Raw genomic sequence first — 12,906 nt, 5'->3', positions numbered from 1 at the left:
TAATACAAAAGCCACAGAATTTTAATCAATAGTAGAGTCCCAAACCAACCTCATCAACTTTCCTTCCAACTGGTTCCATGCCACAGGCCAAGCAACAGGACATCTGGCCAAGAGAAACCAGATAATTTCAAACAAACTGGAAGAATAGACAGTCCAGTTTTTAGGAAGGTGAAAGGAACAAACTCTAAGTTAAGTGTGCCAGAACTCAAACAGTTCAATGGCGTGCCTTTCAAAATGGTTCCCTTAGCGGGAGAAAATTCCTACTCAAAACTATTTGTGGCAAAACCTTCAAAGAACATTTCTAGAATGGTGGTTCTCAACTGGGTATTGGGCGAGAAGCTCGTGGGGAGTTTTACCCAAGTGCTGCCTCCTCCTCGGGTCTCCTAAATCAGAACTCAAAGGATGGCGGGAGATGGGCACACCCCGCCCACACACACCTACGAAACTCACACAGAATGTGAGTAGTTGCCCATCTGCCGAGATCACCATTGCATGACCTCAGATGACATACAACTCAAAGCAGGATCCTGCCTGACGGCCTGCTGACCTGGTCACAACACCATGATGACACCGAGATCACCACTGCATGACCTCAGATGACATAAAACTCAAAGCAGGATCCTGCCTGACGGCCTGCTGACCTCGTCTCAACACCATGATGAGCCACCCATCTGCACAAGACCCAACATGAGACGTGGCTTTGGAGGGAACCCCGACTTAGGAACCTGACCCAGAGCAGGCATTCCACCAATGCTTACTGAACATCCATGAAAGAACATTACACACAATGGCCCTCTAGAGAGCTCTGGTTCTGACTCCTACCTTCAATGGTTTTTCTTTCAAAAACAATGAACACCTAAACACAAACCATTCTGGTGTCATCCCATCCCCACCTGTTGGTTCTGCAAGGGGACACCTGGTTTTCAAGGGCAGCCAAGCACTTCGGCCCATAGGGACATCAGGCAAAACGACAACCAGAAGATGGGCTGTTAAAGTCAAGGAATTTGTAGATATTCATCTTAACCTTCTACCTTGCTTTAGTTTTCTTCTGTTAGGCACCATCCAACTTCCCTTTCAAGGCTTTAAACTTAACACTGTCCAGGCTACCATGTCACCTTCCTCAAACAGCAGAACAGCTCTGGCACACTCACCTCCCACCAAACAAATGGAGAGAGAGAGAGAGAGAGAGAGAAAGAGCGAGCGAGAGAGAAGTGGGATTCGGGAAGCCAGGTGAGGACGGCAGGGACTCTGGCCAGCTGGGTCACTCTGCCAACCATGTACATGAAGGGGACACCAGGATACTTACACGCTACTATCCGTCATGGACATGGAGTCATCGGTCAGTGCGTCGCTGGATATCTCACTGTCATTGGCACTGGTGGCTGGTGCAAAGACGTAGCCAGAACCTACATGGTATGGGTGAACAGGGTCGCTCCTCTTGAAGGATCTGTGGGAAGAGGACAGCAGCAGTGCATCATGGCTTCTCACCAGAAACCCAGGTAGCCAACTGCATCATCCGACAATCTGTTCAATGCTAACCTGCTGCCCGCAGCCCTGTGTTCATCTGGGTGGAAAGCAGGGGCCACAAAAGGGGTCTGCTGAGCCCTGACTCGGCCTGGGGAGAAAGCAGGCTGGGGACCTCTGCCCCCAAAGGTGGGTCTGCCAGGGGGCAGAGGACCCCAGGGGAGACAATGGAGGAAGGACCAGGACTCTGCTCTAGGAGGGGAGGCTATGGAATGAAAGAGGGGAGGAAGTCAGTGGAGATGGAGTGTCTCCCCGTCCCTGTCTGCTATCCACGCCTGCACCCGAAGATTACAATTTCAGGGCCCCAAGATAGCTTCACAATAGCCGTTAACATAGTTCTGAGATGCAAACAACTGGAGGTCTGACACAGCCTTGTCATGTCAACCTTGGGCCCAGTGAGTTAGACAGATGGGACAGAAAACCTTACGACAGACAATGCTCCCATCCCATCCCATCCCATCCCATCCTGCGCTGGGCTTGTGTGTGCCTTTCCCCCACCCAGGCCTTCCTCCCCCAGGGCTGGCTATGGCCAGCAAGAGTAAAACGAGCAGCACAGCTGTTTTAAGAGAAGGTCCAGGCCCCTCCTCCAGTGTCTCCCACCCTTTTGTTTCAGTGGCCTCTGCCTCCCCATTTTGCCCTCTTGATCTCCTCCTAGAACAACCAGTGTGCCTGTCCCCTGCTGGGGCGCATTCCTCTGTGTCACCAGCGAGGGACTTAAGTGGGGGTGGGGGGGGGGGGAGGAAAAGGCGCCACTAGAGTCTTCAGGCTGCAGGAAAGGGCCTGTAAAGCCTGAAGGGGCAGGAGGTCTATTTACAAAGACCCAGCAGACTCCACTGAGCCCAACAAGTCACACCAACAGCAAAGAAATCATTTGGAGGAGGAGGGATTGGCTGAGAAAAGAGAGCCTGCTCTATCAGGCCACTGCAGGCAACCTCTAAAGATGACCTTGAGGTTGACAGATGCAAGGGACTCATGAAAGGTCAAAGCAGCCTTCTGCATGTGCTCACCGAGCTCCTATCCCCCTACTGGGTGTTCAGCACCAGACTGGTCTCTGGTCCCCTGGCACCCACGGCCTAGTAGGGAGAGGCGTGTCACCATGACGTAGGACAACGGGACGCCACGAGGGAGTGAGACAGTGTTATCACAGGCCGACGACGGGGGGGCACACCTTTATACGCATCACCTCCTCCACCTGAGGGAGGACGAGCCCTGCGCCCATTTTACAGGTGTGTCCTACGAGTACAGCAGCCTAGCCTGGATCATAGTCTGATCTGTCTGGCTCTATCTCAACCCCCTTTTCTGTCTCCTAATACAATGACTAGCCTCCACATCTGTTAAATCCTAGAGTTAAGAGGCAAGACGAGTAGAGGGAATTCTGGGCCCGCTAACGACGGAGAGGAGGTTTTTAGCTGGGTGGCCGGGATGGCGCCCGGGGACAGGTGGGAGCAAGGTGAACCTTGATGGGTGAGCGGGAATTCAAGGAGATGCCACCCAGGACCGGGAAAGGGAAAAGCAGTTAAAAGTCTTTCCCAGTCTAGGGCCAAGGTAGTTGCGCCAGGAAGGGGCAGGGAGAGGAGGGGGCCTGAGGTTTTCCTAGCAGCACAGAGGGTGTGCCATCAGCTTGGACTGGATGGAGGGGCGGGGGTGGACAGGGAGTCCATGCCACATTTGGGTGTGAGAGCTGCAACAGGGGGAGGAGGTGGGGAGCTTTGCGGGATGGAGCTGAATGGGACGGAAAAGGTGGAAGAGCTGGTCTCTGTCTTTAAGGAGCTTGCACTCTTGTAGCTGGGGTGACAAAACAAACAAGAAAACATATTCAGAGTCACAACATTTTAGTCAGAATGAATCTTAGAAATGATCTGAGCCAATCCGCTCGGTTTAGAAATGTTAAGAAAAACCAAGAGCTACCACTGACCAAGCACTTAGTGCGGGCGGGGTCTTGTTTTCATAGCTGCTGTACAGAGCACACAGTAGGTGCTCCATGAATATCTGCTGCCCAATCATCCTGCATCATCACAACCATCCAAGGAGGTATGGAGCCCCAGCTGGGGGCCAAGAGCCTTGTGGGAGACTTCCAGGCTGGAGGCTCGGCCACATGGAACCCACATCTGGACTCCTGGAGGAGCCCGGGTGGCAGGGACCTTGATTCTGCTCTACCGAGTTAGACTGGCACACAAAGCCAGATCTTTGAAGAGTTACGCAGGTGTCGGATTGACTGGGAAATGCAAACAAGGAACAAATACCTTGGACTGAGTGAACTTGAACTGTCCCTTGAATGCTCCGGCCCTGTTCTCGTATCTATAAAGGGTGAGAAGTCTTACCACCTCCCAGGATTTGTTTATGATGATTAAATGAGGATGGTAAGTTCTTCCATCCCCACGTCCTCAATCTGGGATTCTCAGAGGATTCTCTCAGGGCTACAGAGAAGAGTGACAACAAAGGAAAGGCAGTTGGTTTTTCTGGAGAAGAGAGGGATGAGGGGATGGCTGAGTAAAAACACTCTCCTAGTTGATAAGGGAACTCAAAAAGAGAAGGATGGTTCTGTTTGTCATCAGCACTAAAAGCAGAACAAGAGGAAATGGCCTTTCTAAGTCAGACAGAGGAACACACTTCTTAATGGTCCAAGTGGAACCATGGAGGGATGGGTGCAGGTTATGTAATCGCCCAAGTCTTTAAAATAGCCCCAAGTTCCCAGCTGTCTGTTGTGTTTGGATGGGGCTACTGCTCAAAGCAAGATGGACAGGATAACTTCTTCAGGGTCCCTTCCTATCCTGAGGAACACAGTAATAAGTAAGTTCTGGAAGCCCTTGATAGGGAACAGAAATCAAGAGGTCGAGAGCTGGTACTGGTTTAGTTCCCAGCCAGCTGGGTGAGCACAGGCAAGCCATGGTCTGTACCAACGTGGGGAGGGTAGGGTGGGGGTGAGGGGGAGTTGATATCCTCCTAAAACACACACAGTTCAAACACGGCCATCTGTAAGTTCTCACATCCTCTGAAAGGGCACTGTAATTTGGGGGAATCACCGTTTAATGTTCCAAAAAGCCCCCCGCCAACAAAGACAGGGAGCTCCCGTAGCTCTTCTTCCTTCCGTGGTATTTATCACGACTTTTACACAATTACACAGCGTTGGTGTGTTTACAAGCTGAATGACTGTCTGGGCAACTAGACTGTAAGCTCCATGAGGGCAAGGGCCAGGTCTGTCCTCTTCACATATGTCTCCCCAATGCTGCACGTGACTTGGTGGCCCCATGCCAACAACCACGTGCAGCATTGGGGAGACATATGTGAAGAACGCAGCAAAACTTTTTTGAACCTCCTTAAAAGACCCGGGACCATCAAACGGGTTACTGAAGATTTTCTGTCTAAGAGGCATAGTGCAAGATCAAAACAGCCTTAAATAGCATTCAAACACTCTTTCCATCCCTTCAGTGTTGCTATCTTTGTGGTATTAACACATCAACAATGTCCCAAATATAAGGGTTAGAATTCAACCTCTACGGGGAGAAAATGACTCAAGAGACATTCCTCCCGCCCCAACAAAAAAGGCACCTAACTCAAATCCCATGTGTGCTCACAGCTTTGCACTCCTAGAACACATGGATCCCAAAATAAACTCGTCTCCCTTCGCTTCCAAAATAGAGGGCTACTGTGTGACCAGTCATTAAAAAAGGAATATACTGCTCTTAGCTCAGTTGACTGCAATAGACTATTTGGATTTTCCTACAATCATAACAGGATGAGGCAGAGGAAGGAGGAAGGGTTGTGGGGAGAGACAGAAACTCAATTTTGAAGAACCCCAAACTTTGTTGAAATCACTACATAATTTTTAAAAACTAGATTAGAGCTGTTTTCTTGTGATTACTTAAAAAAAAAAAAAAAAGGAAAGAAACTCGGCCATGCTACAGTAATTGTACCCAGATGCTTTGATTATTTCTTCAGGACTTGTGCTCCCAGCTGCTGGAAAGATTTTAAATTCCGAGGGAGCGTGGAGGCCCATGGTACAGATTTTGTACTGAGCACACTAAGTTTGCAACTTCAACATGCAAAGGACTTTCAGCTGTCAGGTAGCAGAGGTTCCTGGGAGCTTAGGGAAGGGAAATGTTTGCTGCTCCCCCACCCCTCCTAACCTATTCTTCTCTCATCTTGATGAGATGCTGTGGCCCCCGCCCCCGCCCCATGCACCAGGGCAAAACTGCCTTACAGAGGGCACAACAGAACTGACATTTGGGGCCTCCTTCTGGGTCCCCTCTCAAAACAATGTCACTTAAAAAGCATTTGCTTCTACGGCTGTGTGGCTAGGACTTTCCGAAAGCCCTCTGACAATGTACTCCCCAAGGCAATACTCTCTTCAACAAGCATTTTCTAAGGTATGATGGAGGCACTTGGACAGCATCAGGGAACTGGGCCTTGAGGAAACAGGAGAACTTTTACAAGTGTGTCTTAGCAAACTGCCTTCATCAGAGCTTCCATCCTCTAATTGTGGCCTACTGCTTCCAGCATATCTTTCCTATGGCATCATTTTCTTTGATAATTGAAGCCAAGCTTGATTCCAATGGCTTTGCACAAAAATGGGCCTCATCAGCGAGTTCTTTCAGAGAACAGAGAACGGGAGGCGCTTGGAGCCAGCAGAGGGCCATCTGCTGGGCCCGGCTTATTTTAAGTGAGACAAGAGCAGAGGGTCCAACGAGAGACAGATGAGACAGGCCTTGGGCAGGGACACACAAGGAAGGGCCAGTGCAGAAAGGGAAGGACACAGGGAGTGCTCTATGTGCCCAACACTCTTCTCCTTCCCAAAATAAACGCTGGGCTGTGCTCCTAACCCCACCGCCCCCTTCGCACACACCTAGCCACTCTGTGTGTGTGTTTGTGTGCTGGGGTTTTTACACGTGCTTCTACCAACAGGTCACTCTTGCTCTTAGTTATTTATAGAGACCATCAAAAGCCCAGGCCTCCCACTCAACCACTCGCAAACCAGAGTCCTTCCCTCTGAGGATAATTCCTGCTCTTCCGTTCCAACTATTTATATTAAACCTGACACCAAATCAGTAAGGACACAAACAAGTCATTAAAAATGAGGCTCCTTTGAGGGCCCAGGGTAAATACAGGGCTTGGAAGACTAGTCAACGCTCAGGGCACCCAGCTGCCAAGACTACTCCTCGATAGCTGATGAAGGGAGACCCTCGGCAGGACTTGTGTTTTCTGTGCCATTCATTTTACTAACTTACTAAGCCTGTCCCCTATGCTAGGTACCTTGCTTAATGATTGTATTGGGAGGAGGACACTTAAAGGCTTAAATAGGATCCGTACATTCCAAGAACAAGCTGGAAAGACAGACATAAGTTCAACAAGCAGAGAAAGTTGAGACATGGGAAGGGTGGATACTCTAAAACTTTATAATGAATATGGACCAGAACCCAAGAGTCACTCTTTGAAAGTGGAATTCTAACCTGGTTGCCCTTTTCACATACCCAATTGTTGTCAGCATTCAATTATACTAATTATAATGCTTTACATCAGTTCTAAACACTTCCCTTTGCAAAGGACTTTCATGTTTATTATTTTGATCCTAATAGCAACCTATGACATAAACAGAAGCAGTGGTGCCTACTCATTTTACAGATGGCACATGGGGTTCAGAAAGGCTTAAACCCAGGTAGTAAGAAGTGGACAAGGCTGGAACCCAGGCCTTTGAATAATTTGGGACACGTCCTACACTGGAATATCTTGCATGTTAAAAAGAAATATGGATATGGATTAAATTCTTTTTGACAATGCCCAGCTAACATACCTGGACTTCATGAAGTCAAGGTGAAATATTTCATTTCAACCCACCAGTGGGAGAAAGCACCCAAGAATATAGTATGGCAACTCAAGAGGCGGGTGAAAAGGTGCCATTTATATACCAGCAAGGCCCACAGTTCACAACCAAGAAGGCAATGACTAGAAACACAAAGGTTCTTTGGCCCTGGCCTCCAAGATCAAAAAAGCTTCACGAGAGTAATCTCCCAAAAGTTTAATCCTAGAAATACCCCAGCGGAGGCCTCTGGAAGGGGGCGGGGCACTCCTCGGCTGGGTCTCTACGGCCCACCCACGAAGGGGCGGAGTCAGAGCAGGGCCCGCCTCTGAGTGCTTGCTTACTGCTGGCATCCAAAACCACACGCGGCGCTGTTTACAAAGGTGACACTCGGGGTCCTGACCCCGGGAGACACAGAAGCCCCACTGTTAGCGGCCCCCGGACTGGAGAGCAAGGAGGCCGGCCGAGGTTTGCCCGAAGGTTCACGCGATGGAGCGGGGCCGCAGCCGCGGGCTCCCAGCGACTGCCCGGCCCCAGAGGCCATACCCACTACCTTCCTTCAGAACAACCTGAAACTATACGCTTCAAGATGCTGACACAACTCTCAGGTGATCCTCTCCTTCCTTGCAAACGCCAACAGGTTCCACTTCGGTGTAGACCAGATGTCCGAGAGCGGCTTCCAAGGCTGTAAGAGCGCCCCCTTGTGGTCGGAGAACAAGACTCAACGGTCTCGGCCATCCCCACATCACCGCTCCTAGGCTCAGTCGGACCTGGCTCCTCTGCCCCTCCTGCTGCTGCTGCTGCTGCCAGACCCCGGAGGCCTTCCCCTTCAGGAGGGGCAATCTCCAGAGACAGCCCGGGTCCCTAACACACGGAGAAATACACAATGGCTAGCAAGATAAGCCATTCAGATAGCAATCAAGGGTCCACCCCCCTTTTCTTACACGCCATCAGTTACAACCTAGAATTAAGAGGCTCATTCTCTTTTTGAACATTCAGAAGGGGAGAAAGAGAAAGAGAAAAACTCATTCTCACAGGAGGTCTGAAGTTGCCTCCAAAGGTCAAGAATCTTAAGACTTGGCCATTCTGTAAAGGACTGTTTGTCTTTGAAGCTTCAAAAAAAAGAGAAAGTACTCCAGGGCCCCAGTCCTCTGGCCAAGACCTCTGCTCCATCAGCAAAAGCAACAACATAATCAACTGAGGTCTGCCCCTTGGGCTACAAGCATTGAAAAACCTAGATTAAGACACTAGCGGACTCTAAAGCTAAGGGTCCTTCATTAGGGAAAGTCACAGGGCCTTCCCTAGTAAGGGGGTTTTCTTCCTGGGTAAATGCCTGATTCTACAAGAGACCCAACCAGCTCAGCTGTTAAGCCAGTTGCTTGCTCTTATCTTTATGTAACAGTTCAAAAGACCCCCACTTACCCCCACATCCAATGGGCACACACATTATTTCCTGTATCTCCACCACAACCCAGCTGCCTCCCTAGCCACATTAATTCCACTCTCTGCTGATTAGTGGTGAATGACCTCTTCCAAAACCGGTGCTGAGTGTATCTGGTGACTCAGCGACCAAAAGCTGCTGTCCTCTCTCTCTCTCCACCCTGAGACTGGCCCAGGATACTAAGTAACCCTCATTAATGAATATTGTTTGCCAGTGTTTGGATTTAGCACTGGAAGACTGCCGGCATCTAGTTGTGTATACATCACTTTTCCCCACTATGAACAACAAAAAGCAAGATCAAAGGGTTCACGGCCAGCAGTCCTGGCTCTCAACAGACCTTTGTCAGCCTCGGCAGCACATCCACCCAACCGTCCACCCTACTTAACTCAAAACAGCTGCAAAGTCCGTATCATGCACCACCGAGCCCACCACCCCCTGCCAGTCTCACCTGTATCCGTTTTCAACAGTTTCCGTGGACCTCACATTTGCTGTCGCCCTCAGAGTTTTGCTGGACAAGCCAACCACAGTGGGTGAAAGTTTGCACTTGAAGTCTGCACAAGTCCACTCCTCTTCTTCATTCAAGGTGGGGAGATAGCCACACACGACCTTTAGGCTCCCCAGTCCCCCGTTACTCATGTAAGCTGTGTTTTCTCCCCCACTCCTCACATATTCGAGGTATATATCAGAAGTCAAAAACATCTGGTAGGCATTTTCCTCCATCACCGACTGGATCTCAGTCTGCGCCTGGTCAAACATGATGGAATCAATCTGTTGCTTCTTGATGCCATCTCGTATGTAGGTCTTGGTGGCAGGCTTCAGCTGCTTGGAGACAATGCTGTTGTTTTCGATGTACCTTTTGTAGATCGCTTTGGCTACTCGTAAAGTTTTGGTATCCTTCAGGTTCATCTGCCTGAATCCATTGCAGGCAAACCAGAAGTCTAATGTATCCACGCATTTCTCCCTTTCCAAGAAAGTCCGGAAGAGATAAGCACCATCTTGATCTCCCAGCAAGGAGTGCAATGATTTGGTCCACCTGGTCAGAGGGGAATCCGGAGATGCACGACCCTCAGGCTCCCCCAACCCATCCTCATTCCGCCTGGCGTTGGAGGAGACAGGCATGGGTTTGGTGACCTGGCCCTTTCCCATCCCGGGCTGGCACGGTGGGGTCTCCCCTTCTTCCCCCGGAACCGGGGGTCGGGGGGCATCTTCGCGGAAGCTGCTGCTGGGGTCTGGAAGGCGAGGCACCAACACAGCGCTACTCATGGTGAGAGAGAGCTCTTCTCACTGAGTTTGGGGATTTTTTTTCTTCTTCCAGTTCCTCTCAGCAACCAGCGTGGTCTCTCTTTCTCTCTCAAGTCAGCAGGGGCTCATCTGAGCCTCCTTTCTAGAAAGAAAAGGAAGGGGGGAGGTAGGGAGAGAAAAGGGTATTGATCTAATCAAAACCAGATCTACCCAACATCAAAGCAAGAAAGTAAACAGGCTTTTCAACTCCTCAAATTCAAATCAAGCAACCCAGCTATCTGCGAGGTGCTCATCTAAGGTATCAGACGTTGCTTTTTCAAAGGCGAAATCTGAGCTCCCCGCACACTTGGGGGGTGGTGGTGGGGTAGATGGGGAAGGGGCGGGGAAGGTAAGATGGGAAAGGGAGGGTGGGAGGTGGGGGCGGAGGGGTATTCAAGGTGTGAGACGTAACCTTCCAAAAACCCACCCGCCGGGGTGCACGCAAGGCAGCCCGGCCCGCGCCTACCCGCTCCGTTCCTCTCCCCTCCCCCCCTCCCGCGATAGCATCAACTCCAAAGACGCGCAGTCCGAGCCGCAGGGCTGTGTGCAGGTGAAACCAATTTCGGTAAATTTCCCCACTCGGCTCTCGGCACAGATAACTCGAGCTCCAAACGTGCCCTTCCCCGGCATCTGGTTCCCATTCCCCCACCCACCCCTTCCCTCTCCGCTCCCCCTTCCCACTCCTTAAAAATTCAGAAGATCTTCGACCGAGAAAGAAGCCCGCCCAACGCAGGGCGGAATGGGCTCCCGGACTCCCAGTTGGAAAACGCCGACCCCCCCCCCCAGCTGTAGATGTTCCTGCGCCCCCGCCTCCCGCCAAGAATACGACAGACTCGGTCTATACCCCAGTCTTCCCGGCTCCCCCAAACCAGAAATCAACTCACTCACACCAGACTTTGATCTTCAAACTTTGCGAGAGCAGAGACTCCCCAGGATGGGCCACCCCCGTCCTCCCCGCCCCCCAACCCACCTCCCGGAGCCGTGAACCCTACAAAACCAGATCAGAAAACGTCTCACGCTACCACTGCCTGTGACAAGAATCCCAAACTCGACTGATTCAAGCCTGTCTCTTTTTTCCAAAAGAAATGTCTTATCTAACCAATAAACAAGCTTCTTACCCCAGCACGGGAAGGATCAAACTAAGGAGGGCAGGGGTGGGCCGGGGGGATGGGGCGCGACCCCAAACGAGGGGCTAGGACTCCGGGTCCATGGTGGGTGCGCGCGGCCCCCGCCCCGGGCCTAAGGCCGCCGGGCTGGGCAACTCGGCCGGCAGAGTGACCGGGCCGCCGGGAGCGCAGCGCTACCCCGGCAGGGGAGGTGGGGCGGCCCCGTTACCTGGAAGACGAAGGCGGCCCCAGGCCGGGCTCTCATCTCCGCCGAGCCCCCCCGGCCCGCCCCCCCGGTCCAAATCCGACTGAACGCAGCCAGAGCCGCAGAGCGCGGGGCAGGAGCTCCGGGAGGCGCTCGCAGGACCCCGGGCGCGGGAGGGTTCACCGCGCCGCGGCTCGCAGAGACGCCCGCAGAACAGGCACGGAAAGCAGCAGCCTAGTCCAGAAATGGCGACGCGCGGAGTTTCTGCTCTCCGCAAAAGGGGCCGGGGGCGCGGGGCCCCGGCGGGGAGGAGGGACGCGGAGGACGCGGGCGCCCCGGGCTCGGGCCGCTCCAGATCGCAGACTGAGCCTCCGCCAGCACTCCGGGCCCCTAAGCGCGGACCAGTGGCGGGGAGGGGAGGAGGGGAGGGGGAAGAGAGGCGGGAGGAGAAGATGGGGCGGGGGGAGAGCGGGGGAGGGGGCGGAGGGGAGGGCAAGCGGGGGGCGCCGCCACCCTTTCATCCCACCCTCCAAAGCCCTGCACATTCACAACCGACTCACATCCGTACCAACGATGCGCCCCTCGGGGGGGATCAGCCCCCTCTCCGCCCCCGCCGCAGCCGCCACTTGCAGAAGTCTCTACCTCGGGTCCCCCGCCACCTCACTGGGGAGGGGGCTCGCGCGCAGGGCTCCGGGGCAGCCGGGCCAAGCCCCCCGGAGCGTTGGGCGCCCGGCCCGCGGCTCTCCTCCGCGCCGGCCCCGAGCGCGCCCCGAAATAGCCGGCCTGCCAACTTCAAAGGGCCGCCCGGCACATCAAAGCGCGCGGGCCGCCCCGCCACCGCGGCCTCGGCACTCACCATTGATCCGCACGAGCGTTCCGCGGCGAGACTTCGCAGGCGCCCCGGGCAGGGCCCCGGCCCCGGCCCCCGGCTCGGCTCGCAGCGGCAGCCCCGGGCCCCCCCGGGCCGGTCCCGGCGTCGGGGAACATGGGGAGTCGCGCGGCACGGGAGGGGGGTGAAGGGAAACAATCCGGGATTAGAGCGAGATCCACCCGCAAGGGAGGGGGAAGCGGCGCGCCCCGCCGCCCCTTTTATGCAAAAGATCCGAGTGGGCCTCCGCCCCCGCCGAGGCCGCCCCCGGCCCCTCCGGCCCCCGCCCGGCCCCGCTTTCAACACAGGTCCTGTTTCCAGCAGTCACTCCGCGCACCAAATGTCCTCCGGGCGCTTCCAACAAAAACTGCGCTGTGGATTTAACTGTGCACTTCAAAGGCGCGAGCCGAGCGCATGGTCCTGAAAGGGAGGTACGCGCCGGCCGCGCCCTGGGCCGCCCCCAGTGGCCCCACCGCCCCTCCTGGGGGTCGTCCGGCTTGCACCGCCCCTCCCGGCCCTGTCTCGGCCGGGTCGGACCCCCTCCTGTCCCCGGCGCCCGCAACGCGGCTTGGCGCGACCTCGCCCCCGATCCCAAGGGGCTTTCTTTGAAGCGGCTCTGCTGGGGCCGCGCCTCCACCCCCACCTTTTACAGCGGGGCTTTCGGCGGGGGAGACGGGCGCCTCGGAC

General features: G+C 53.9%; 1 protein-coding gene across 3 annotated transcripts in view; it reads right to left on the bottom strand.

Annotated features, from left to right (window-relative positions):
* AXIN2 (axin 2) overlaps positions 1-12,347 on the bottom strand; it is a 30,317-nt gene extending 17,970 nt beyond the window's left edge. For 2 of the 3 annotated variants that reach the window (XM_081028165.1, XM_081028167.1), the window contains exons 1-3: positions 12,208-12,347; positions 9,208-10,143; positions 1,307-1,447 (exon numbers count right to left, since the gene is read on the bottom strand). In XM_081028165.1, coding sequence (XP_080884291.1) covers positions 1,307-1,447; positions 9,208-10,022 — 956 coding nt within the window. In that variant the 5' untranslated portion in view covers positions 10,023-10,143; positions 12,208-12,347. Of the gene's footprint in view, positions 1-1,306; positions 1,448-9,207; positions 10,144-11,375; positions 11,509-12,207 lie in introns of those variants that run through there. The other variant, XM_081028166.1, reaches the window with a different exon arrangement.
* Positions 12,348-12,906: the final 559 nt, after the last annotated feature.

Source organism: Rhinolophus hipposideros (assembly GCF_964194185.1).
Source record: "Rhinolophus hipposideros genome assembly, chromosome: 20".
Lineage (NCBI taxonomy): Eukaryota > Metazoa > Chordata > Mammalia > Chiroptera > Rhinolophidae > Rhinolophus > Rhinolophus hipposideros.
Note: the sequence above shows the minus strand (reverse complement) of the source record. Positions and strands in the feature narration are given on the sequence as shown.